The sequence below is a fragment of the Lontra canadensis genome, unplaced genomic scaffold (genome assembly GCF_010015895.1).
Source record: "Lontra canadensis isolate GAN:19392208 unplaced genomic scaffold, GSC_riverotter_1.0 scaffold75, whole genome shotgun sequence".
NCBI classification, from domain to species: Eukaryota; Metazoa; Chordata; class Mammalia; order Carnivora; family Mustelidae; genus Lontra; species Lontra canadensis.
This window is the reverse complement of record NW_022631069.1, coordinates 10196147-10223990: the sequence shown is the minus strand read 5'-3', so window position 1 is coordinate 10223990 and position 27844 is coordinate 10196147. Positions and strand designations below refer to the sequence as shown.

Sequence of the window (27844 nt, the reverse complement as noted above, 5' to 3'; positions counted from 1 at the left end):
CAATGTTTACAAAAATAAAATAGAAAGATAGTTAATCTGGAATCACATCAAAGGCTCAGGGGACAAAAAGATTTTTGGTTCTAAGATCAGACAAATTTTGTCAAAAGTACTCAGCACCTGGATCATCTTGTCTTCTATATTACATACAGGATATAACGTCCTAGATAGCATTCTTGTAAAAACTGCACGTAAGTTTCATGGGTTTTTTTTTTTCTTACATGCGTATTTGATGAGCAAAGACAGCATACCAAATCACAGTAATGTAAAAATAAGTGTTTATTTTGCATATACCATAGTTCTTAGACCCTGTAAACATTCAACATTATCTATTCCATTTAAACACTGCTTTTAAAAAGCTGTCAACCCCATTCTGATTTTCTTAAAACCTGTTGCTAAAATCCTTGATTCTAATGACAGATATGGGCTGGACAAGAAACAAGTCTATTTCCCCAAGTTATAAACTGGCCTTGATCTGTTCAGTCTGCTTTAGTGTCTTCCCTAAATTGCTGTCATCATTCAACAGCAGTGGTATGTTGCCTCGCTAGCTGTCAAAGTGGACCGCATCCCCAAACGGATATCTGTAATGAAAGAATACAAAGATGAAATTCTACTTAGTTTTTTACAGATCCATTTTTGGATTGATAAAAAGCAGTCAGGAGTTGAAACAGCATTAACTCCACTATCATAGTTAAAGGTCTGTCACCTGAGGCATTCATTGCTCTTTAGAATCCAGTCACAGCTCTGATGACAACCACCCTAGGCACATATTTCCCCCACCCCCAGCACATATTTACCAGTTAGTGTGAACAGGTCTGGCCCTCAGGGAAGACTTAATATGCATCGATAATCACAAAGCCACTCAGAACTGCAGGCACCCCTGCGTTAGTTCCTTTGTTCTAAACCTACTGTGTTGTGAATTTTTATATAAAATCCTGCTGTGTTTTCTGCAAAGAACTATTACCTTTCTGATGAATTACTAAAGATGTTTGCAATATTAAACTAGAAAATAATATTAACAATAAATTCTACATCCTCTTGCTGAGGTAATTTTTTAAAATCTTGACGACGGCATTTTTTTATACTTAACCAGGGACATACAGAAATTATGCTGTTTAGCAAAAACAATGTACTTGACCAAGGTGTATTCTCCAGCTACTGACTATGTAAAACCACAATCACCGATTTAACAAGCTGTGCTAACTAAAGTCTCCTGGCCATCTTCAGTTCTGTCTTAGCTGAGGGTAAAGAGGGGCAGCAAGAAAGCGGGCCCAGTGAGCACCAGAAGAGTTGAGCGATGGAGGCACCACTCGCAACGACGAAGCCATGATGAGCTGGGGCAGCCTCCGCAGAGACAAGGGAACACAGGTTCAGTAACTGCATTAAGACACTGAAGTGCATGAAGAGGGTAAAGCTGATGACAGCGGACTGTCCTTACAATGGTTTCTGAGTACCTGCCACTTTCAGAAACATACCGAATCCATGCACAACTCACAAATCATTAACTGAAGTAGGTATTACCGGATGGCCACTAGGCAACACACACAATAGCTAGTTGGTACCTATATATGTGTGTGAACCATAAAACTTATTTTTCCTTGTTCCCTGATTCAAACTGGCCTCTTTAATTATCTGAAATCAGTGATGCTTGCCATATGTTCATCTATGAGATCCTGTTCCAAAATTAACACCTCAAAGTCCCGCAGGAAGCACCAATATGAAAATGAAATTACGCAAAAGATAAAATTAAACAGAAATACACGTGTATTCATTAGTTCTGATGGTGAATAAAAATATTAATGTTTAAGCTGGCACCTGTGGAGTAGTAAATGTCAGAATATTTGTAGAGAAGAGCAAATAGTTGTGAAGAGTATACTTTACAAAACCCAATGATGACCTCCGAGTGATGGGCCGAGTCTGTGCTCCTCTAGCCACGTGGGCCAGTATCCAGATCCTTTCCACAGCTGGCCGGGCAAGACACACTGCCTTCCTCTGGGCTGCCTCTGGCATCAGTTCTGAGCTGGGCCTTTTCCTCTGCAGGTGAACCTTCCACCTTCTCTGATGTGTCTGGGCCAGAGACAGGCCTAGTAGACTGGCTACTGTCAGTACTGCTTTCTGGCGGTGTGCTTTCTCCCTGGATTCCACCAAATTCCTTGAGCTTTGTATCCAAAATAGGTAATTTATGCTGTAGAGAATATTTTAATTGTTTAATTAACATAATGTGAAGATTCAGTCACCAAACACACTTAGTAAGTTTCTGTGTAAATCTGTATCAAACTCTCAAGTGTTTCAAATCCCAGCTCCAGTGCTGTGCTGTAATTATGTCAATGTTCGTAATCCTCACAGAACCCTGCACAGAGGAGTGGGGGCACTTAGGATAGCCAGGTGGTCTAGTGACCCAGCTTTAGGAGAGCAAGAGGACTGGTGACCAGTACTGGTGACTCCTCTTGCCTGGTGAGAGTAATTCATATTTACTGATCCTATATTCAGTTCCAGGTACTGGGGATACAGCAGGAACAAAACAAAAACCCTTGCCCTCACTGGAACTTAGGTTTAGCTTGGAGACACAATCAAGCAACAAACTAACAAAGTACCAAGCTGGGGCCTGAGTGCTGTTTAAATTAGGTAGTCTGAAAGGTGATACAGGAGTAAAGGCTTAAAGAAATGAACACTTCAGCATTCTAGACAGGGAGCAGCAAGTTGAAAAGGTTCTAGTTCATGGAATTGTGAGGAGACCCTTGTGGCTGAAGGAGGGCGAGAGTAGGAGGAGAAGAAATCCATGTACTAATGAAGGAGGACTGTGGGCAGATCCAAGACGCCCCGGCCACTGAGGTAACTAGCTTTCCCTGTAAGTGAGATGAACAGTCCCTGGAGGATTTGGAATGAGTGGTGCACTGCCATTAACTATTAAAGCTGAAAGGCACGTCGGAAAAAATTTTAGATGTATGCAAGTATGTTTCCTCTTACAAGAAACTCCAATGGAAGGGATTCTAATTTTCTAGATTCAACTGTGCTCACAATTGTTTCTCAAAGGTTTACAGTAACAACTTAAGACATCATAAATTCTGCTCTCAAAACAGAAATGCAAGTCTCCCTTTAAATGGCCAATAATGTAGGAAAAAACACCTCAGCATTCTGCGGGTAGAAAGTAGAGAGTCTAACCAATGATACCAAGGATTTGGGAAAGCAGGGTGTGTGACCCCTCCCCGCCCAGTCTCCCACCCAGCAGAGCCTTCAGGACTCTCCTGCAGGATCCCTGGGGCTCCAGGCCTTCAGTGAGGACTTCTCTCTCAGCTCTTCAAAAGGCAGAAATCTCAGTCACGATTAGTTGGCTTCCTATGAATTAGCACCTGTTCTAACTACTGGTTAATAGTATTTAACATAAAAATTAAATCTCGTTTTAGATCTTCTAAGAAGGCCGAACTTTTGACCAGAAAAGAGAGAGTAAACAATTATATCAATAACGATATAATTAACCGTGGAAAGTAAAAGAGCAGAAACGCCTAACCAGAAGCTCCACAGGAAGCACTGAGGTCTAGCATGAAGGGGGATGGCAAAATAAACAATTGCTGACTTACACAGGGTACGGCCTTGGGATGCTCTCTCGCCTCTGCCTGGGGTACATCACATGGCCGGAGCACTTCGGGGCTCTTGTTGCCAGTCCTAGGCCTCAAGTCAACATCTCTCTCTCTCATACCATCTCTTCTACCCTCATATGTTCTGTCATAAGGGCCTTGCTCAAAGGGGCCGAAGTGGCCTCTATAAGGGAAATCTGCATCACCTGCTCCACCATGGGGTCTATAATCAACTTCCTGCAGCCGTCCTCTATCACCTGGCTTAAGGGCCCGGGGTGGTTCTCTCTCAGGACCACCTATATGTCTCAGCATATTAACTGATTTTCCAGCACCATAGCAGAAACTCTAGAAGGAAAAAGAAAAAAATACATAGTATTTAATGGCTGACTTACAATGAAATTAATCAGGGTGCTAGCAAAATTACCTAACTTGACTCAAGGGCATTTGGAGACATAAATATGTTTATTTTACCATTGTTTCATTTGTGATCTCTTGCTTAGATTAATACTAGGCCAGAGTAGCCAATAAAATGTGAGAAATCACTAAGTGTTAAGTAGACATTTCAATCAGCTGAACACATTTTGACTGAATTCTAACAAGGGCAGTTGGCTAAAACCTAGAAACTGAAACTGGAAGGTACTAATTGATAACTGCTCATCAACTGTCTATTTTCACACCCACTATATAAGGTAAATGCTAAAAATCAGAGTTACACACATCATTACATAAACATTCTCATGTATGGTAGCTTTCCTACAAATACAAACTTGGCTTTAGTGACAACTAAAATCCAACAGGCTTTGAGTCCCATTTCATGGGAAAAACTAGGCAGCAGTTCTCAAACTGACCCCTGGTGGTGGCAGGGGGGGGCGGGGATCCCTGGGACAGTTTCAGGGACTCTATGAGGTCAAACTTCCCCTATTTCAAAGACCTTAAGTCTTTTTTTTACTCTTCCCTTCTGAGTGTATGGTGGAGTCTGCTGGGGACAGAGTAACTTCCTCACTCTGATGGCTCGACTGTGTGCTTGTATAGACTTATATTTGAAATTTTTCTTAGTTTTAATTCCTAATATGGTAAATATCAATAAATGAAACCCCTATGAACAAGAGCTCTTCATGGTCCTCAGTTTTTGTTTCTTGGAGGCTTTTGTGTTTTTTGTTTTGTTTTGTTTGTAGTCTGCAGTTAAGACGGAAGGTCTTAAAGGATCCTAAAAACAAAAAGTTTGAAAATCACTGTGCTGGAGAAAACTATTTAAGATGAAGCAGTAAGAGGTGATGGGTTTTTGCTTATAATACAGCTTCAGAGACTAAATACAAATCGTTCCCCACTTATGATGGTTCAACATATAATTGTTAGGCTTCACAATGCTAAGAAAGTGATAGTGTGGGGCACCTGGGTGGCTCAGTGGGTTAAGCCGCTGCCTTCGGCTCAGGTCATGATCTCAGGGTCCTGGGATTGAGTCCCGCATCGGGCTCTCTGCTCAGCAGGGAGCCTGCTTCCCTCTCTCTCTCTCTCTGCCTGCCTCTCTGTCTACTTGTGATCTCTCTCTGTCAAATAAATAAAATAAAAATATTTAAAAAAAAAAAAAAAAAAAAGAAAGTGATAGTGTGTTCAGTAGAAACTGTACCTTGAATTTAGAATTTGGACTTTTTCCTGGACTAACGATTTGGTGATTCTGGGCAGTGCAGTTCTTGGTCAGCCACGGGGTCTTGAGGGCGAACAACCCCTACCTTCACAACCACACCTTACCCACACAGCCATTCTGTTTCTCACTTTCAGTACAATATTCAGTGAACTATGTGAGATATCGGACACTTTGTTATAAATTGTTATAAAAATGGGCTTTATATTAGATTGATTTCGCCCAACTACTCTGAGCAAGTTTAAGGTGGGCTAGGCTAAGTTATGATGTCCTGCAAGCTAGGTATAGTGAATCCATTTTCGACTTACAGTACTTTCAACTTACAATGGGTTTATTGGGATGTAATCCTATAAGTCAAGGAAAATCTGCACTACTAAACAATTCATGTCACCTAACAAAACCATATCCCTAAACCTGACTCCTGTAATCACAAGTCAAAAAAGCAAACAGGAATAATTTCAAAGTGAATAAAGTGTGGTAAATTCTGTATCCTTAGGGAAGACAATCCTTTTTAATTATTATTAATTTAAATTGGAAGGTATTAATTGTCGGATAATTATTCCTATGTTGTGTATATTCACACCCATCAGAGAAAGTAAATGCTGAAAATATTTAAAGTCGTAAACTTTAAATAGGTTAATTCCTTTACAAATACAAACCTGGCTTTTACCATGGCACATCTGGGTTCTTTACATTTTATGTGACAACTGCTTTATTAGGGAAAGGGCTGAAAATCAACAATAAAAAAGCTAAAGAGACAACAGATGAATGATGAATAATGTTTCCTCTTAATAAATGTCTATTCCTGGATCCCCCAACTTTCTCAGTAACTCACCTTCTCCCACATCCCTACTTAATTCTGTGGAAAAGCCAATGCTCTTCCCCCTCTCAGTGCTGCAAAAACCCCAGACTGAAATAAGGCCCTCTTTCTCAAAGAGGACAAAAACAACGGACTTCATGTATATTAAATATTCACCAAGTTGAAGAACAAATTTAGAAAAATGTTATTATTCTAAGTCACTGCCATGACATCTACAATCAAACTTGAGAATTGTTTTCTTGCTTAAATATACATATAAGTAAAAATAAATCTGTATCACTTTAAAATCATCTTTTCATACCATTAAGCATAATTTAGCCTGATTTACAACAGCAAAAAAATCAAGTTTTAGATTTGCCTTTTTTCTCCAAGTGCTGTTAACAAACCATGCTGTATACTAACCAGGACAGCTAATGCCATAATGATCAGCACTGGAATGTGAAGTAATACTGGAATCTCCTTCATGAACTCTTTAATAAATTCACCAGCTCCCTTCCCAACGTATTTCAATGGCTCTGTGACAAAGTTGGTGAATGTAACTGCCAGTGCCTAAAACAAAAGATAACAACAACTTAATTTTTCTCTCAAAGGACTGAGCACACAGAATGAGCCAAAATTCACTGTACACTGGTCTGGCCAAAATTACATTCCTAAGTTAAAATGCTTTCAATGTGAAAATCATTGTGTAATGGAAGTATTTTCCCTAGAACGAGGATTTCTTATTAGCAAAATGTTTAAAAAAAAAAAAACACTAACAACTTTTAATAAATACAAGAGATTTTTTTTTTTTATTAACTTTGTATAAGTAATTTTACAAATGTATTCTATACCTTTGTTGGCGGGACCAACCAAATAGGGTTGACTAATAAGAGTTCATAGTATTTTTGGCATGGGTCATCCTTATAGGTCCATGAGCTTCTTAACAATTCTATTTAGAGAAACAGACAAAACACTGAGTCATTAAAAAAAAAAAAGTTGCATTTCATTCCCAAATAAGACAATAATTTGGTTTTGTCCCTGTCCCCACCACCAACCAATTTTAAATGCTGTGCAAATGAACTCCTTGTAACACTGACTTAAAAATTTTTCATCTTATGTCCAAAATGTTTATCTTAAAAATCTCTTTAAATCAGACAAGTCTTATGTAGATAAAACATTATACTTTATGAAAACTTCTAAAAGGTAGGTATTAAGAACTGTTCTTCACACACAAATGAATCCAACTAAAACCACGGAAATCTGAGGGAGATCGCTGAATTATATGCAAGTTGATATCCTGGCTGTGATCTCACATTGCCATCTTTGTGTAAGACGTTTACACAGGAGGAAAATGGGAAAAGGGCACATTGATTTGTTTTCCTTCCAACTTCCTGTGCATCTAGAATTATCTCAGTAAAACTGCAATTTTAAAAAATCCCTTACTTTACAAAACAACATCAGTTCTCCCAATTTTTCTAAATCTCCCAATTTTTCTAAATTTTTAAAATCTAAACCTCCTAAAGGAGGCATTCAATTGTCCCCTGCACCCAGGAAGCAAGGCCAGATTGGTTTAGTTCCCACAACTTCTAAAGAAACGTTAATTCAGACACCCTGTTTTATACAATCTGCGGAGATTCTATTCTGGGTCAGTTATTATGGACTTGCCTTTATAAAGTGCCTTTGAACACTAAACCATTCCTATGGCTAGATATACAGAACTAAAGGCAGTCAACAGTAGTGAGAATATATATACAATCTGTAAGGAAAAAGAAAGTTAAAGAACTTTCCTCTTAGGAAAAAAAAAATGTATAGTAAAGCTACAACATAAGATTTTGTAAGTCAGTATAAGGAGATTAAGCTTAAGATGGATATTAATTCATATAAACACTGATTCACTTCTTTAATGCACATGCTGGGCTAGACAGACAAGATGAGCACCATCTCGATCACAATCCAATGGAGGAGACAGTAGCAGTACGGGAGCCAGTGAAGACACAGTTCTTATTCCCTCCCCGTGAGGTTACATGAGCCAAGAGTCACAGTCTGAACCCTGACTTTTCGGGCATGTTCTTCTGACACTGAGGACTCAGTCATGGAAACCCTCCTTTCGGCATTTTATCATTTCTCTAAGTTATCTCCTTCCCGGAAAAAAATGAGGCTCAGTGAACCAATACCTTACCCCAGAGGCTTCCAATCCAGTCCATCTTCTCGGCACACACATTGTTTAACGGCTCCAGCTTGGCAACCTCGGCCTGATGCTGTGCGAACGCGAGCTGACCGACACCAAAAGGAAGCAGTGAGTGGCTGCGGACGTGAAGGTTATGTCTACACATCCAAAACCCTGACTTCAAAACGTGTCTTCACCAGACACCAGACTGTTCACAGTTTTTTTAACAGGAAAAAATACACTTTTAAATGGCAGCTCTTTTCCACTCATGGCAAAGCAGTCTTAAAGCAACGAGTGAGGATAAAGAACTACGGTTACAAAGTACTTCTTTGTTAAGTACTTTTTTTTTTTTAAGATTTTATTTATTTATTTGATAGAGAGATCACAAGCAGACAGAGAGGCAGGCAGAGAGAGAGGAGGAAGCAGGCTCCCCGCTGAGCAGAGAGCCCGATGCGGGGCTCGATCCCAGGACTCCGAGATCATGACCTGAGCCGAAGGCAGCGGCTTAACCCACTGAGCCACCCAGGTGCCCCTGTTAAGTACTTTTGATGAGAAATGCAAACCTTTGTACTTTTTATAATAAAGATTTAGTGTAAATCTAATTCATACCACACCCAAAAATATAGTTATATATATTAAATGACCACTTCTCATTTTCTTTCATAATTCATGATAAAATGGAGTTTTGTTCTGGGTGGTTTTCAGCACAAGTGGCCTAGATAAAAAGATAACATTTTTTATATATCCAAGCCCTGGGGGAAACTGCCAAGATAACAATATGCAACCAAACTTCTTTCCTTTAATTTGAAAATAATTAGTTCTAGAAGCTATAGAACTTAGAGCAAAAGGTTAAGGATTGATTTAATCAGATAACTTCATCAAAAATATTTTGCTACCAGACAGATCTAAAATTGTCCTTCAACGCGATTTCAACACAACAGTAGTGCTTCATTTGACTCTTTATTCACCATGACCCCAATTTTGAAAGAATTAAAATTTTGGAAAAAGACCAGAAAGAAATACCTGAAATTACTGAGGGCAATTATCTCTAGGTGACAAAATTATATTTAACTTTTAAAAATCAAATTTCTGGGGTTCCTGGGTGGCTCAGTCAGTTAAGTATCTGCCTTTGGCTCAGGTCATGATCCTGGAGTCCTGGGATTAAGCCCCACATTGGATTCCTTTGCTCAGTGGGGAGTCTGCTCAAGGATTCTCTCTCCCTCTGCCCCACCTCCTGCTCACACTTGCTCATTCATTCTCAGTTTAAAAAAAAAAAATCAAGGGGCACCCAGGTGGCTCAGTCATTAAGTGTCTGCCTTCAACTCAGGTCACGATCCCAGGGTCCTGGAATTGAGCCCTATGTTGGGCTCCCCACTCTGTGGAACCCTGCTTCTCCCTCTCCCACTCCCCCAGCTTGTGTTCCCTCTCTCACAGTCAAATAAATAAAATCTTAAAAAATATATTTTTTTAATAAAAATTTTTTTTTAAATCAAACTTTTGTATAACTTTCTATTTTTTTCTAAATCGTCTACCATCAATATACCATTTTCATATTCAGAAAATAACCTAACTTCTAAAAAACAACATTTTGATATCCTTTCTGGCAAAGAATAAAAGGACATACTCTAAACTACCTACACAAAATTCTTAAAAATGCATCTACCTAGCTCTATTCCGATTTAGCCACCCAGATGCCACCCATCAGGAACTGGGTTACGAATCAGGCCTGCACCAAACCGGTCAGGGACCCAGAACACCAGAGACAGGGGAGCGGCTGCCAGCACCCACCCCCCACCCGCCCCATCTCCGATCACTGCGGACACTTTAAGTCAGGCACTGTGGTCTTCTGTTATTATGAAGTTACAGTGAAAAACATGAAAACGCTCCACCTATTTAATACCTTATATAAATACATCCAATTCCATCCCAAACTGACGAGGAAACTGATGAATAACACACGTCTCAGCTGGGTGTACCAATGCACATACGTCCACAGCTCGGTAGCTACTAATCCCACGATACAGAGCAGACAGAGAAGCACCTCAAAAACAGGAAGAAGCAGAGAGCAGGGTTACTGCTAAGCCACCCTCCCTGCTGAAAAATGATAATCATCAGCAAAAACAAAAGAACTGGCCTCAAATATGCAACGTCATCTGTGCCACACTCGGCCACAGAGGTGGCGACAGACAAGTGTCTTCATCTGGGTTCTTAACATGATTATAGTACAGGGGCTTCTTAATTTTTATTTAAATTCAATTAATATACAGTGTATTATTAGTTTCAGAAATAGAGTTGCATAGAACAGTTGCATAGAACACCCAGTGCTCATTCCATCACATGTCCTCATCACCCTGTTACTCCATCCCCACCCTTCTCCTCTCCAGCAACCCTGCCTCTTGCCTGGTTGAGAGTCTCTTATGGTTTGTCTCCCTTTCTGATTATGTCTTCTATTTTTTTCCTCTCTTCCCCTATGATCCTGTCTTTTGTATCTTAAATTCCATATATCAGCGAGATCATATAATTGTCTTTCTGACTGGCTTATTATTTCACTTAATAAAACACCCTCTAGTTCCAGCCACATCATTGCAAATGGCAAGACTTCTTTTTTGATGGCTGAGTAATATTCCATTATATATACCACATCTTCTTTATCCATTCTTCAGCTGATGACATCTGGACTCTTTCCACAGTTCGGTTATTGTGGACACTGCTGCTATAGACATTGGGGTGCAGGTGCCCCTTCAGATCACTACATTTGTATCTTTGGAGTAAATACCCAGTAGTTTGCTGGGTTGTAGGGTAGCTCTATTTTTCAACTTCTTGAGGAACCTCCACACTGTTTCCCAGAGTGGTTGCACCAGCTTGCATTCCCACCAACAGTGTAAGAGAGTTCTATGGTGGAGTTTTTAAAGCATTTTTTTAAATGAGCTGTTACTTATGTCCCCCTTGTCCCATCTTACCATCAACACATTATATGGATCCACTCCAAAGGAGTCTTCAAATCGCCACTTCCATGTTTCAAAATCATGAAACTTAAAATTAATTAAAATATCACTTAGTGCATCATCCAAGGCTCCCGGTTTCCAATCCTCTCCACTGAGAAACTTCTGTATTTCTAACAAGGTTTGTCTTTTTAGAATAATCTCAGCATCATAATGCATATCATCTTTGTTTTCTTCAGGCTGTATTTGCCCAAAAAACAGAAAAGAGAAACACTTCAAGACAAAAGCCGATTTGGAACTAAATATATTTGTAGTTTGTATTTCACATGTATAAAATAGCAGTAATATTATCCACCTATTTGTCTCACATAATGACCAGAAATCATACATGTGAAAACCATTTCAAAATTTATGAAACTCTATGCAAATAAGATACTTTGCATTTTACCAAAATACGGTCGATTCTTACTATTGGCAACAGTTTGTTCTAGGACGTCACCTCGGACACTAGTTAACGAATACCTGAGCTACGGCTCCTACAGGAAATACAGGGTTGCGTTTCTACCAAGACATTTTCATCAGCCAGTCAATACACAACACTTTTATGTGTTTCTACTTAAAGATACCTTATTTAATACTTTTGATTAACACTGAATGCACAGCCAACAGCACTGTAACTCCTGCCCAAAAAAAGCTTATCTAACATGAGTATTTTCCCTGGAAGGCACATCCTAGCCTTCTCACGACTCAGAGACACTAGTCCACACTACTCCTGGGAGTTAAACACCCAAATAACATCAACAAAAGTGTGAAATATGAAGCACTAAATAAACCATAAAGAAGTACTTGTTTATAGTCTGAGAGCTGAAAACAGAAGACAGAACAAAGCCTTGCTCAGCCTCAGCTAGGAGTGGACACACCAGGCAACGCGAATGCTTTGCTGCTTTGTGTGTGTCCAAGAGGCGCACAAACGCTCTGCAAGTACTGACTCTGAGGTTACAAAAGGTTCGCGAGTACGCAAATTCACAAATACGGAATCCACAAATAAGGAGCATCAACTGCTTATTTTGATTCATTTACAACTTTCCATTTGCTAATTTTATTTTCAAGTAGCCTAAAATACAATAATACAAATTTTTTTTAAAAGGATCTCAAAAAGGGGCGCCTGGGTGGCTCAGTAGGTTAAGGCCTCTGCCTCCGGCTCGGGTCATGGTCCCAGGGTCCTGGGATCCAGCCCCGCATCGGGCTCTCTGCTCAGCAGAGAGCCTGCTTCCTCTCCTCTCTCTCTCTGCCTGCCTCTCTCCTCTCTGCCTACTTGTGATCTCTGTCAAGTAAATAAATAGAATCCTTAAAAAAAAAAAATCTCAAAAAGCAGGCAAATAAATTGGAGTTTCCATGAACAAACATGATATTTATAACTATCTTTATTAACCTGAGTTCAGGTTAGCAATATCACTATGAACATTTTACATTCATTAACTGTTAAGCAAAATGTTTCTCTTTCACAAGAGTAAATACAGATACTTATAGAAAAGCAAATATAAAATCAGGAAAAAAAGTGTCATGTAACAACACAAGTCACCACTAACGTGAAAAAGCAGTCATCCATTACTATCTAAAAAACCTTGAACTAAAAAAAGCAAACAAAAAAACCTTGAGCTAAATGCCAATTACCTCCATCATAGGAATTTTTTGGCTCTATCTGTATCCTCATCCCACACACACTTATAAGACTTGACTAAAAGGATGCATGTATGAGAACATCTGCTTTTTCACTTCAAAAATAAGATAGGATTATTAAATATTTATCTAACATTCCTTCCCCTTAAGTTTTCTTGATGTTTTGACTCCTCGGAGTGAAAACAAGAACTCTAAAAAAATGGAATCTTAACATTAATTATGGACAATGTGCACATGATATGCAATTCTATAAAGGAGCCCTTGCCACAGTAAAAAGCTTCCAGGTGGGGGGAGGACCTACTTAAAACACAATGTTCTTTTTCTCAGCATAGAATGATCTTCTATCATATGAACAAGAAAGTGTGCAAGTGGTCAGCATAGAATTTCCTTGCCAACTCACAAAAGTATTAAATTTCCAACTGTTTAGTAAAACTCAAACAGCAAATTTAAGGTACCTCCCCACATCTGAAATTAATAATTAAAATATCTACCACAGTGACTAGTATCCCACCAACACTCACAAGTCCAAGCTTTCTGGCTTCGATCAAAATCTTATGTAAGTATCTCCTAAAAACAGGATTGCTTTGACTTTCATAGTCTTCCTTCTTCTTCTTCTCACACTCATCAATCTGTAATTACAGAATAAATTCAACATTAGACAGCATCCAAGTTTCACATAAGGGTCAAGTTTCTAGCCTAGCGGCCCCATCAACACCAAAGTAAGGAGCTTACCGTTATCACTTATATGAAAATACAGAACTTCCTACCTTCTGTGGGTTCTCTTTACAAAGGGCAAGTAGGTAACAAATGAGGAACACATGTCGAGCACTTAGCCCCAAATGGCAGTTTTTCTGATGACTTTCAGCAATTTTTTTTTTTAAAGACTGATCTATTTGAGAGAGGGAGAGAGAGTGAGCACACACACAAGCAGGAGGGGCAAAGGAGTGAGAGACCATCTCAAGCACACTCTGCTCTGAGAGTGGAGCCAGATGTGGAGTTGGATCTCCCTACTCTGAGATCGTAACCTGAACTGAAATGAAGAGTTGGAAGCTTAACCAACTGAACCACCCAGGCGCCCCTCACTTTCAGCAATTTTAAAGCTGAAGATCATGAAGCAAGGGGCAGAGATGCAGATGAGAAGATCATCTGGGACAATCTGCCTCTTCCCAATCCCAAAGCAATGATTCAGTGAACAAAGGAATAAAAGGAAGAAGAAAGGGAAGGAAGAAAGAAAAAATAGAGATAGGGAAACGTAAAAGATGAAGCCAGAAGATGAAATGAAGGGCACATCAAGGAGTTTCTTGAACGTGTGTATTACTTTTGGTCTTTTACTAATTTTTCCTGTCAACGACTGAGCACGCCCAACTCTACAGGCCACACTTCAGGAGGGCAGAAACACGGCTTCTCCAGAGTGTCTGAGCATGGCAACCCTCCACACATAATTCATCCTTCAAACAGATTTCCTCTGAACTGAGCTCTACAAACACCACAGTGGTCAAGTCACTGAGTGAGGGCAATTCATATCTTAGATACAAACTACCTTAGAACTGCCTTAGAACCTGTGATAACCAACTTTTATTTTCTAACTGAGTGTGAACCACAAGGTGAGTTAGCATTTGAAATGGCCTTCAGATGATGAACATGACAACTGAATGTCATACACAGACTTAGGAGAGAAGGACCCTTGAAAAGTCACATGGCAGTTTCCTCCACATGCAGGCAAGGTTTATAAACCTTTTTAAATTTCTCTTTAAAAGAATTTCTGAGAGAGAGAGAGAGAGAGAGAGCAAGCAAGTACGAGCAGGAGGCGGTGGGGGGGCAAAAGGAGAGGTGAATCTTAAACAGGCTCCACACTCAGCATGCAGCCCCTTATGGGGCTCGATCTCACCACCCTGAGATCATGACCTGAGCTGGAATCAAGAGTCAAATGTTTAACCAACTGAGCCACCCAGGAGCCCCTTTAAGAGAATGTTTTGTGTGGGTTTTTTTTTTCTTTCCTTTTTTTTTTTTTAGATTTTATTTATTTATTTGAGAGAGAGAGTGAGAGAGAGCCAGCATGAAAGGGGAGAAGGTTAGAGAAAGAAGCAGACTCCCCATGGAGCTGGGAGCCCAATGCAGAACTCGATCCCGGGACTCCGGACCATGACCTGAGCCAAAGGCAGTTGCCCAATCAACTGAGCCACCCAGGCACCCATTTTTTTTTTTTTTTTTAAGATTTATTTATTTTGTGGGTGGGCAGAGGGAGAGGGAGTCTCAAGCAGACTCCATATTGAGCATGGAGCCTGACACAGGGCTAGATCTCACGACCCTGAGATCACAACCTGAGTGGAAATCAATTAACTGCATCACCCAGGCGCTCTGAGAATGTTTTATAAAACAAGGACTCGAGACTCCATTTTATCAATCATATTTTTACAATGCTAAGCCCAAGATGCAAAGAATGGAGTGAAAAATTTCTGTATTTCCTAGTGTGCAGCCAAACAAGCTGTCACGATACTACAAAACACAGTTAAACTGAGGCAAAATTTATCCAAGCATTTCTTTGCTAGCACTCAGATGAGACAGCATTCACACCCAATAAGAACCACAGCAGCGGGCGCCTGGGTGGCTCAGTGGGTTGAGCCGCTGCCTTCGGCTCAGGTCATGATCTCAGGGTCCTGGGATCGAGTCCCGCATCGGGCTCTCTGCTCATCAGGGAGCCTGCTTCCCTCTCTCTCTCTGCCTGCCTCTCTGTCTACTTGTGATCTCTGTCTGTCAAATAAATAAATAAAATCTTTAAAAAAAAAAAAAAAAAAAAAAAGAACCACAGCAGCACTGACAGATCTGGAATTGAGATCTCCGTATTTCTGCTCACAAGCTCTCCCAGTCTCTCAAGCTGGAAACCTCCCTCCTCCACTCTATCCCTCTTCCCTCCTCCCTCAGCTACCCAAATTTACCTATTCCACCTTGGAGAAATCCAACACTTTCCTCTTCAACACCTGTCACGGCCTCAGTTGGAGCATTGGGCATTGCTGGACCTCTGCTACCCTCTCCTTCAGCGACCCCCTTCCACTGGGCCACCAGCTGACGGCCTCTACAGCCAAGAGGCCAGTTCCCACTCCACAGCATATATTCAAACCCCTTAACAATCTTGATTTATTTCCTTTCTCATAAACTCCATTTCAGCCACACAAATAAAAATATTGGATAAATGAAGGAATAGCTACCAGATTCTAAATTATAATAATCCCTTATATTTGCAAGAGTAATTCTTACATTTCATGGGTTGCCTTTGTCATGAGTCTATTATGACCCAGCACTGTGAAAGGTGACAGAAAATCAAAAACAAATAGAACATATTCCTTGTCCCTGGGGCACCTGGCTGGCTCAGTCGGTTAAACGTCTGCCTTTGGCTCAGGTCATGATCCAAGGTCCTGGGATCGAGCCCCCGTCAAGGTCCCTGCTCAGTGGGAAGCCTGCTTCTCCCTCTCCTCCCTGCTCATGCTCTCTTCTCACTATTTCTATCTCTCTCTCTCAAATACATAAAATCTTTAAAAATATATAAATATATTCCTTGTCCCAAGAAATGTTCAGTCTGGTAAAGAAATAATTATAACATGGTGAGATAAATGTTATTACAGGAAAATAAGAGTACTTAAAAACAAACAAACAAAAAAAGGCAAGGCCAGAGTAATGAAAAAGAAGACAAGGCTAGAGTAACTAAAGAAAAAAATTATACATAAATTATGCAGTACATACATAGAAACACATACAATGTTAGGAAAGACAGGAAACAGACAACGTACTGTAAGCATAAAATTCATGAATTAAAAAAAGTTCATACCTTATGAGTTAAAGAATCAAGTTTGCTATAACATTCCAACAATTCATCAGCATGTGACAAGTCGGGACTGACTTCTTTTTTCTCTGATACACCATATTTTACCTAAAGCAAAAGAGAAATTTTATTTCTTCATAGTTCAGTTATGAAAATAACCTAAAGTTAATGAAAACTAAAATCTGACTTCATCATTTTATGACTCTGTCATATTCTTCATCTGTGCTGAACAACCAAAAAAGAGTCTCAAATTTACTGGCTAAGAACTAAAATCAAGTTAGTTGGCAGCTCGACAGGCTTTATATTCATATTCAACACAGAAATAAGCAGGTGGGGCTGAAATCATCTTAGACTAAGACCCAGGGAGATATTCTACACTGCTAGTCATTGGTACATGACTCTTGACTCTGGAAGCTCTGTGAGTAACAGAAGTAGACTATTTCCATTACAGGACCAATAAGATCTTATGCACATGCTTTTTTTTTTTTTTTAAGATTTTATTTATTTATTTGACAGAGAGAGAGACCACAGTAGGCAGAGAGGCAGGCAGAGAGAGAGAGGAAGAAGCGGGCTCCCCGCTGAGCAGAGAGCCCGATGTAGGGCTCGATCCCAGGACCCTGGGATCATGACCTGAGCTGAAGGCAGAGGCTTTAACCCACTGAGCCACCCAGGCGCCCCGCATTTTTTTTTTTAATACCTGAGATTTTCTCATTGTTCCTGAAGCAGCATCATAGTTAAGCATGTCTGTGGGGTCAATCCAGTCATCATCATGAGCATAACCGGTTATTAGCCACAGACACTCACAAAGGAGCAGAGAATACAGCATCCTGCATGAAGGCTAAAAAAAATGTTAATAGACATAATGAAATATAATTATTTTTAGAAGAAATGGTTTTATAATAAAAACTATCTACTTCCTTCTAGTACTAAGATAAAGTTTTCTTTCTGAATAATAACTGAAATAAAAATACTCAGTAAAATGGTATTCACATTTAAACACATACACACCTATCTGCGCTGAGACAAAAAGAAAATAGGAACTTTTCATATGATTCACAATTCCATTCCTTGGTTTATACCCAAGGAATGAAAACACATATCCACACAAAAACTTGTACGCTAATGTTTACAGCCAACATTATTCACAACAGCCGAAAAGCAGAAATGATTCAAATGTCTCTCAATGGACGGGTAACTAAACTGTGACATTTCGGCACAATGGGAGACTACCAGGCATAAAAAAGGAAGAAGTACGGATGCGGGCTACAACACGGATGAACCTCGAGAACACTGTGCTGTGAAAGACCACACAGTAGAGGGTCCCACCAATATGAAATGTCCAGAACAGGCAAATCCACATTGACGACGGTAGATTAGCAGCTGCTCAGTCCTGGGCTGGTAGTTAAATGGCACAGGATTTCTTTTTGAGGTGATGAACAATGATCTAAAATTGTGGTAATGTTTGCGTGTACCTGTGAATATACTAAAAACCACTGAACTGTGCTCTTTAAATGAGTAAATAGTACGTGAATCACTGCTCAGTACAATTGCTTTTTTTTTTTTTTAAGATTTTATTTATTTATTTGACACAGAGAGATCACAAGTAGGCAGAGAGGCAGGCAGAGAGAGAGAGGAGGAAGCAGGCTCCCTGCTGAGCAGAGAGCCCGATGTGGGGCTCCATCCCAGGGCCCTGGGATCATGACCTGAGCCAAAGGCAGAGGCTTTAACCCACTGAGCCACCCAGGCGCCCCAGTACAACTGCTTTAAAAAAGAAGACATATTTAACCAAAACCTCTTCCCCCCAAATTCTTTTTTTTTGTAACACATGGAAAACAAGAAAATAAGAAATGTATAAGATTAATATTCAAACAAGGAGACTGGCCTCTCTGCCTACTTGTGATCTGTCTGTCAAATGAATAAATAAAATCTTAAAAAAAAACAAAAACCAAGGTGACTGAACTCCCAAACCATTCATAGAAAATAACTTGTTTCATCTAAGCCTCTGCAGAAACACTTTCAAATCATCTCAAAACTTAATACCACCTTTATTTGGGTAGTAGCCAGAAAGCTTATGTGGATATTTAAATTTAAACTAATTAAAATTAAATAAAATAAAAAGTTCAGTTCCTCATTCACGCTAACTGCATTTCAAGTGCTCAACACCCACGTGGGGCTAGTGGCCGCCACAGCAGACAGCAGACAAGGCAGCTACAGAATATTTCCATCATCACAGAAAGTTCTTTTGGACAGCCTGTCTTATACTTAATATGAGTAAAAATCTGGTAAGGGAATTCCCAAGTCAGAAAGCCCTGGGTTTAGAGTCTAGCTGTAAAAAGAAAAGGCTGTACCTACACTCCTCCTCTGTGCTCCCAGCGTGCTGTGCTTACTCTTCCAGCACAACTCACAATGAAATAAGCCACGTACTGGTCAGTACTGGTCAGGCTCTTCACTGGCACAGTGGCTATCACTCGTGGCTGAGCATTCGAAACACCTGGACAGCTTCTAAAAATCTCAATCTTCCGGCCACGTTCCAGATCAATCGAATCCGAGTCTCCAAGGCTGGGCCCCAGGTGCTGAGATTTTTAAAGCCCCTCAGGTGGCTCCAATACGCAGCAAGGGTAAAAAAACCACCGTGCTAAGATGCGGACTTTTCCAGGGGGAAGTAACCTCTTATTGCCATCAGAGTTCACCCCCCTGAGAACTCTCCATTTTGCCTGCTCCACCTCTCCACGTCCGAGACCTAGCCCAGCGGTTGGTGCATGAGAGGCATTCAACAAATGTTTCTTAAGCAGCAAATGCAAATGGTCAAAGCCACACAGGCAGTCACAGGGTTTTAGAGGTTCAAAGGATAAAGCAAGCTCATCCGACTGGGGGAAACTGGCACCACTTCACGGAGGAACAGGGGTGGAGATAGAGAAGCGTGGGTAACATGCGGAGAGGGCGAGATGAGGGAGGCAGAGGAGCGAAGTGAACCCTCGAAAATGTAAACTTAAGGATGGACGTGCTGGGGCCGGGAGATGGTTGGATGACAAGGTAGGCTTGGGTGATAAGGCCCACAGCCAGCCTCATCTGCTACCAGTAGCTATGAACGCAGGGGAGCCACATCTGGGGAAGAGAAAAGCAGCAGTAAGTGTACAGAATGAGGGAAAAACTGGACTTAGTAGAGTCCTACAAGGAGGCTGAAGAGCATTCTAAAGATTAGTTCTACAGCCCTCAACCACTGAGTGCCCGTAAGGCAACAACAAAAAGGTGTTATCACTAACTTCAAAGAAATTCAGAATGAGAACACGGTTTTGGGGAAAAGCTCAGCTTTCATTTGTTCAAAACTTATTAAACACCTACTGGATATTGGGCACTATCTTAGGTGACGGGGATACCAGGAAACTAGCCCCGGTTTTAAGAAGCTACATGGAGGGGAGGGGCACATGAGGCCCGGGAATGCGGTGGAATAATAAGTTGACAAAAAAATAAATATCATTTCAAATAGTGATACATCCTATGAAAAAAATAAAGCAGGATAGTGGCAGGATGGATTAGGCAATGTTGAGTATTTTAGGGAAGGCCTGAGATTAAAGATAGCCAAAATTCCATCAAGTCCCCATCAAGAGATGAGAGTTTATTTGCCCTCCTCCTGCATCTGGGCTGACCCTGTGAAATCATGGGTCATGAAAAGAGGAAAACCTGAAATAAAACAAAAACATTTCTCTGGGGTTTAGAATTATAATTCGGGAAGCAACCCAAATTGTGGCCCACTGCAGGGAGAAAGTTAGGGGTTTTTATAAGAAAAGGGAGGAAGGGGGTGGGGCGCCTGGGTGGCTCAGTGGGTTAAAGCCTCTCGGGTCATGCCAGGGTCCTGGGATCGAGCCCCACATCGGGCTCTCCGCTTGGCAGGGAGCCTGCTTCCTCCTTTCTCTCTCTCTCTGCCTGCCTCTCTGCCTACCTGTGATCTCTCTCTGTCAAATAAATAAAATCTTGGGAAAAAAAAAAAAAAAGAAAGAAAGAAGAAGGAAGAAGTATAAGATACCTTACATCAGCTGTCCACCAAGAATTATAACTGGAAGACATTACAATTTATAATTCATTGTTTTCTAGGTATGTTAGTTGCTAGGGATGTCCCTTTTTCAGAGTATCCAATTTTTGTTAAAAAAATACAGACACATCATCAAGGTGCTCAGTCATATGCTCTTGCCCAGTTCAACAACGGAATGCAATTCCTGTTCCAAAAACGTGATGAAGTTTCTGTCACTATCTTCTTACGAGTAAAGGTTTTACATAGGTTCACAATATTTAGCCAAAATATTGTGGTAGAAATGATGTTGTTTGGGTTCTAGGTGCGGCTTGGCCTATATGAGGTTTAGCTACTTCTACATCACTTTCGAATGCCTGCTTTTTGATCTCTGCCACCATGCCGTGAAAAGACCTGGCTACACGGATAGGCCATGTGCAGAGGGCACACTTAACTTCCAGCTGGCAGCCAACACCAACGGCCAGCCATGTGAATGAGCCAGCATGGTGGTCCCAGTCCAATCCCATGGTTGGACAGACTTAGGACCCAGCCAATATGACGTGGAATAAAAGAACTATGCCGATGAGTCCAGTCAAGGCCCATAAGCCCATAGAATCATGAAAAATAATAAAATCGTTGTTTAAAGCCTCTAAACTTTGAGGCGGTTTGTCACACAGCTGCAGATGACCACAACATTTAAGCAGACAAATAAGCAGCAGCTACCTTAGGAAGACTTGGCAAAAGAACATCCAGAGTGTAGATGCAGCAAGCATAAAGATCAGAGCGGGAAGAAAATGTGAAGCATTCAAAGAACAGCAGGAAGGTCAAGATGACATAGTAACTCCATGCTCAAAGCACTCCCAGGGCTCCTACAGCGGGTCAAAATGAAGTAACAGGGGCCAGATGTACCCTCCTGCCTGAACAACAAAACCTCTGCACAAAGTCTATGAAGTAAGTTTTCAAGACACAGGACACCAGGCAAACAAGCATAATGGTCTTTGAAAAATGGGAAACAAACACAGACAGCCTTTCCATTGCCCTAGTTTACTGCCTTAATAGTTTCCAGGCCACTGCACAGGAAGAGAGACCTCAGGCAGAGCCCAGAAAGCCACTGTGGAAACAGCTGAGAATCTGGGGGGACTGAGGCAAGAGAAAGGTGCCAAGAGAACTCCAGACAAATGAAGACCCCAATTCCTTCAAATACCCTAGGAACTTCCTGAGTGACAGCAGTGTCTCCTGCAATGAGGTGACACTGATGTGACTTTGCTGGACCCCAAGGAAGCTTCAGGTGGGGGATGGTCATCAGAAAGACCAGGCACGCAATTAGAGTGTTGGAACTTTCTTGGAACTTTCAACTATCCAACCTCAGGGGAAGGAAGGAAAGTGGTCACTAAGTTCAATCACACAGCCAATGATTTAATCAGTCATGCCCACATACTGAAATCCCAATAAAAACTCTGGACACTGAGGCTCAGAGGAGCTGGCTGGTGACACACGGATGTGCTAGAAAAGTGACATGCCTGGATTCCATGAAGAGAGGACACAGAAACTCCACATCCTCCCCCACAGACTTTGTCCTGTGTATCTCTTCATTTGGTTGATCCCAAACTATATCCTTTCCAGTAAAACTGTTCAGGGAGTTCTTCTAGTAAGTCATTCTAGTGAATTATCCAACCTGACAGGGTTGTGGGATCCCCCTAATCTATAGCAGTAGGTCACAAGTGCAGGTGGCCCCTAAGATGTGTGTCTGTCATGGAGGCAGTCTTGTATAGGACTGTGTCCTTAACTTGTGAGGGTCTGTACTACCTTGGGTATGCAGTGTCAGAACTGAACTGTAGGACATCCAGTCTGCGTCAGAGAACTGGTCTGAGAACAGTGCCCCTCGAGCCTTTAGCAAGGCGCAGATCAGTGCACACACAGCAGGAAACCACCTCAGGCCTGAAAAAGAACCCCTTAAAGGATTCAACCAAAAAATAAACAGGAGTAAAAAATAATAAATTAGGACACAAACTTGTAATAGAGAAGATAAAAACCAAAAGTTAATTCTTTGAAATGACTAAAAAAAAATTGATAAACACATAGTAAAATTAAGCAGAAAAAGAGAAGGCCCCCAAAATTAAGAGTGAAACAGGATAAATTATTCATGACTAAAACACTTAACAAACCGGGAATAAAGGAAAACTTTGCCAGATAGAATACTACAGGCAAACAGGTAAATAGTGAAATCTTTCCCTCTGAGATCAAGAATGAGGTGAGGGAAAAAGCTCTGGAAGGTTTCTGGGATACCCACACTGTTCTCTATTTCTTAATCTAGAAGGTAGACACAAAGATGTGTGCTTTTTAATAATTTGCTAAGATGAACATTTATATTTTATACACATTCTGTATATATGTTATATTTCACATTTTACAAAAGGGTTGTTTTTTTTTTTTAAATGGGAAAGACTAACTGAGATATTGTTATGGTCTGAAGTGTATTCCTCCAGAATCCACATGTTGAAGTCCTAAACTCCAGTTCCCCAGCATGATTGTACTTAGAGACAGTGTCTCTAAAGAGGTAATTAAGTTATAATGAGGTAATCAGCATGGGCCCTAATCCAATATGACTGCTGTCCTTATAGGAAGAAATTTGGACACAGGGCAGAGGAAAGATGATGTGAAGACAAAGGCAGAAGGCAGCCATCTACAAGCTGAGAGAGGCCTCAGAAGAAACCAACTCCGCTGACACTTTCATCTTGGATTTCCAGCCTCCAGAATCTTAAACAACAAAAATAAATTTTTGTTTAAGACATCAGTCTATGGCATTTTGTTATGGCAGCCATAGCAAACTTACAGATTTCTTCAGACATAAAAAGACTAAGAAAGTCTCCATCCCATAGACTCTTCACATATTAAAGAAGTTTAAACTCAACAAGAAAAGGTGTGAATAAAAGATACAATGATGAGCAAAGGTACTGGTCAAGTATATTGACAAATGAAGTCAACTACTAACAGTAAAAAAAAAAACCCAAGCCCCAGAACCTTTACTGTTTAAAAATGTAAAACCAGATAAATAACCCAGAAAGCTACTGGAAAGCTGGCAGAACAGATTCTCCACAGCCTGACATAGGCAAGAGGCAACAGTGAAGCAGACCCACCCCCTCCCATTGCTCTTGGTGAGATGTGCAGTGCCACAAGGCTGACAGTGTGCAAGCAGCGCAGACAAGGGCCAGCACCTCTCCAAAGTGAATCCTGCTCCAGGGAGGGGAAAATAACCACACACACCAGTCTGACAGCCACCCCAGCACTTGGTCTGGGGGCAGGCAGCTGGTCTAACTGCAGGCCCCGCCCACCAACAAAAGCTTCTCAGGGCACAATGCAGGGAAAGCACCCTGCACTTTGGTGCTACTTTATCTCTGGCAAACACCTGGTCCTACTCAACTCAACTCCAAGGCAGCCCTGGACCAGCCCACTAACAACACAGGCACCAGACTCTACCCACAACAGGCAAAGAGCCATCACAGTCTGGACTGAAGGCAAACACAGCTCTGCCACGACGGCAGGACACCCCTGTAGCAACACACATAAGAGACACCCCTGAAGCACTATTTTCTGGTGAAAAGGAGACACTGCACTGCAGGACCTCTTCTTCATAAAGCCACTACTTCAAGTGCAGGAGACATAGCTAACTCTCCTAACACAAAGAAACAGACACAGTAATAGACAAAATGAAGAGACAGAAGAGTATGTCCCAAACGAAAGAGCAGAACAAAATCACACCAAAAGATCTATGTGAAGGACGGATAAGAAATACATCTGACAGAGAATTTAAAGAAATGCTCATAATGATACTCAGTGAACTTGAGAAAAGAGTGCAGGACCTCCATGAGACCCTCCAACAAGAGACAGGGTATGTAAAAAAGAACCAATTAGAACTACTGGACTCACTAAGTGGAAATAAAAGTACACCACCTGGAATAAATACCAAGCAAGAGGAAGTAGAAGAACAGACCAGAAATCTGAAGGACACAGTAATGGGAAGTAATCAAGCTGAGCAGATGAGAGGGGGAAAAAATACACAAAATGAGAACAGACCCAGGGAACTCAGTGACACTTTCAAGCATAACAGTCGCATGATAGGGATTCCAGAAGGTGAAGAGCAAGAAAAGGGGGCAGAAGATTTGTCTGAAGAAATAATAGCTAAAAACTTCCTGAATCTGGGGAAGGAAGGAGAACTCCAGACCCAGAAGGCACAGAGAGCCCACAACAAAACCAACCTAAAGAGGTCTGCACCAAGACACAAAATAAATAAGATGGCCAAAAGCAGTGATAAAGAGAGATTTTAAAAAGCAGCAAGAGAAAGGAAAGCAGTGACATACAAGGGAAACCCCAGATGGCTATCAGTGGGTTTTTCACCAGAAACTCTGCACGCCAGAAGGGAGCAGCATGACAAATTCCAACTGCTAAAAGGAAAAAATCTACAGCTAAGAATATTCTATCTAGGGAGGCTTTCATTTAGAATAGAAGAGACAGAGTTTCCCAGAAAACAAAAGTTAAAAGCAAAACTCGCCATGTCCTTGTCAAACATGCCATCAGCCTGTGGGTCCCAAATTCAGTCCAACCGCCCTCCTGCCCGAGTCAGCACGCATGGCCTGCCACCTGCTCAATGCCAAGTCAACATGCCTTCAACTCAGACTGCCAAGGGCTCAAACTGGCACTCTTCCCCTCAAATTCTAGACCCTGTGCTCAAGTTTGTGCACAAAAGTTGGCATAATTTTAACAGCAGAATGAAGCAACCCAAACAGTGATACTATTTCTGTGGAATATATAATGGGTAAAAAGAGTGTGCTAGGCTGAGAATATCTCCAACAAGCACATCAAAGAATAATACATATAGCATGATTCTGGTTACTAAAAGAAATAAACCTGGGAAAAATAAAACAAGATGAAATCAGAGAGCAAGACAAACCATAAGAGACTCTTAAGCATAGGAAACAAACTGAGGGTTGCTGGAGGGGAGGAGGGTGTTCGGAGGTTGGGAAAGAGAATTGGATGATGGGGACATGGGAATGGGGTAACTGAGTGACAAGCATTAAGGGAGAAACTTGATGGAATGAGCTCTGGGTGTTCTATGCAACTGATGAATCACTCAACTCTACCTCTGAAACTAGTAATACTCTATATGTTAATTAATTGAATGTAAGTTAAAAAAAAAAAAAAAGGAACCCCCCCAAAAAAGTAAAACCAAAATACTAAGCAATAATAACGGTGGAAAAAGTATCCTAGGATCCCTGTTGAGCTCTAGAGAGTGAAATACTGGATGACTGAATATTGGGGAGGGGGGTGGTGTTCAACTAAGGAATAAAGCCTTGAGAAGACTGAAACCCAAGAGAAGGCAGTTAAGACTAATGAGAGCAGAACAAAAGGTAAAAAATGCAGTATATAGAAACCAAGACCTGCTTCATTTGAAAGAGGCATTAGTCAACAACAGTTTAGAGAAGCTGAAAAAAATTAAGTCTGGTGCGGGGGGGGAAGCCATTGGATAGCTTAGTCCATTGACAGGGAGAAGCCTAATTTTAAGCAGTGAAGAACTAAGTTGGTAAAGGGAGCCTCTGAACTGAGCAGAAGCTCGGAGAAGATGGCAGCATCTGAAATCAAGGCTACAGAAAAGGCTTTCCAGAGGCAACAAGGTTTTACATTCCTTCAAAACAGAAATGAATAAGGAAGGTTGGAAAGAAAGGTTCTAAAGCAAAAAGAAGAGAAGCTGGGAGAGTTCACCTTACCACCCAGTATCAAGAAGACGGTGATATGGTCCACTGGAAAGCCAGGAGTGTCACTGTGTGTCAGGAAGTTGCCACGTGGGAATGGAGATCTGGGAAAACAGCTTCCTAGGGAGCATTATACAAAGGGAGATGAATCAAAAACTTTTCAAGTAGCTGAGTTTTGACTAGGACTTTCACAGTCATGTTATTAGGCTCGCTACTTTCTCCAATAATGATCAGCAGAAGCAAAACTTATCCAGGACTAGGAGCTGAAGAAATGATGGAAGATCAGGAGGTGAGGCAGAAGTGGAACAGCTTCAAATTCAAGTCCTCCTGACAAAATCCCTTGGTCACTGATTAAAGGCTGGAACTCCTTGAGAATTCTTACAGTTGATCTCACACTTCCTCCAAATAAAACTGCATCTAAACCTGCCAGGGATCTTGTTAAAAAACAGCTTCTGATTAAGTATGACGTGGGCCTGAGAGTCTGCATTTCTAACAGCTCCTGGTGATGGCAGAGATGTTGGCCCACAGACCACATTCTGAAAGTGTTTAGGAAAAGTAACCATCCTGCATTGGTTAGGATAAGGAGGGCATCTGTGACTCTACTACTTGGCAGTTAGTAATAAGATCTCTCCTCTAGTTCTTACTTTTTAATCACCTTTCTCATCTGCTTCAGGCTTTGACACTAATATCAAAAATAGGGGGGTGGGAGGGATGGGGTGGCTAGGTGATGGACACTGGGGAGGGTATGTGTTATGGTGAGTGCTGTGAATTGTGTAAGACTGATAAATCACAGACCTGTACCCCTGAAACAAATAATACATTATATGTTAATTATATGTGTGTGTGTATACATACACACACACACACACACACATATATTAGTGTTTGATTACTATGTGCCAAACACTGTTACATACTTTCATTCATTTAATTCTCCAAAAACTCTTGGCAGTAGTACAGTTATCTTCATTTTACAGATTAGGAAAACAAGTAAATTGAGTGGAGAGCTACCAAGAAAGATCTCCAAGCAAACTCTCAGCTGAGTGGAAACAGGCACAGAGAAATTATCTGATTTCGATGAATTACACGTGAATGAGAAAGACAAGACTAACGAGTCAAATTCTATATTAACTCAGAAGTTGCATGGCACAACAGCCAGGAGTTCCCAATTTAGTCCGTTTCCCTGTTGAGTAGTTTGCGGGAGCCGGAGCTCTGACCCTTGAGAATGGGCACCTTTAACAATTTCCCAGATGAGGACGATGACGCTACACTGGGGATCACACTTTCATGGGCACTGCCACGGAGAAAATACTTATTTTCACCACCCACCCATAAATCTGAATCTCTAACTTTTTACATTCATATCAGATTTGGAGTTAAAAAAAAAAATCACTCCAGCCAACCGAGCTATTCCGCTGACGCCGTTTGCTCAATTTCTGCGTAAAGTTTTCCGAGATAACCAAAGACCACAC

At 41.0% G+C, this 27844-nt stretch overlaps 1 protein-coding gene across 3 annotated transcripts; it reads right to left on the bottom strand.

Annotated features, from left to right (window-relative positions):
* Window positions 1–258: 258 nt before the first annotated feature.
* On the bottom strand, window positions 259–26489 carry CLCC1 (chloride channel CLIC like 1). Of its 3 annotated transcripts, none has more exons than XR_004385459.1 (12): window positions 26388–26489; window positions 17317–17457; window positions 16626–16727; window positions 13324–13431; window positions 11141–11362; window positions 10081–10221; window positions 8193–8286; window positions 6865–6962; window positions 6437–6583; window positions 3576–3917; window positions 1813–2182; window positions 259–578 (listed from the first exon to the last, which is right to left on the bottom strand). XR_004385459.1 is itself a non-coding variant. In XM_032881582.1 (12 exons), the coding sequence occupies exons 2-11, from the start codon at window positions 17443–17445 to the stop codon at window positions 1925–1927; spliced, it is 1641 nt and encodes a 546-aa protein (XP_032737473.1). In that variant the 5' UTR covers window positions 17446–17457; window positions 26388–26489; the 3' UTR covers window positions 259–578; window positions 1895–1924. The 3 variants fall into 3 exon arrangements, 2 of the variants coding, with proteins under 2 accessions (XP_032737473.1, XP_032737474.1); XM_032881582.1 differs by having other exon boundaries at window positions 1895–2182; XM_032881583.1 differs by lacking the exon at window positions 10081–10221 and having other exon boundaries at window positions 1895–2182.
* Between the last annotated feature and the right edge of the window lie 1355 nt (window positions 26490–27844).

What these genes read in the sequence shown, in the direction of transcription:
- CLCC1 (XM_032881582.1), bottom strand. Translation starts at nt 17,445, where the DNA reads ATGCTGTATTCTCTGCTCCTTTGTGAGTGTCTGTGGCTAATAACCGGT. An exon ending in GAACAATGAGAAAATCTCAG is followed by an intron (nt 16,728 to 17,316) that starts GTATTAAAAAAA and finishes CTTTTGCTTTAG; the next exon opens with GTAAAATATGGTGTATCAGA. An exon ending in ATTGGATGTATTTATATAAG is followed by an intron (nt 8,287 to 10,080) that starts GTATTAAATAGG and finishes GGTGTCGGTCAG; the next exon opens with CTCGCGTTCGCACAGCATCA.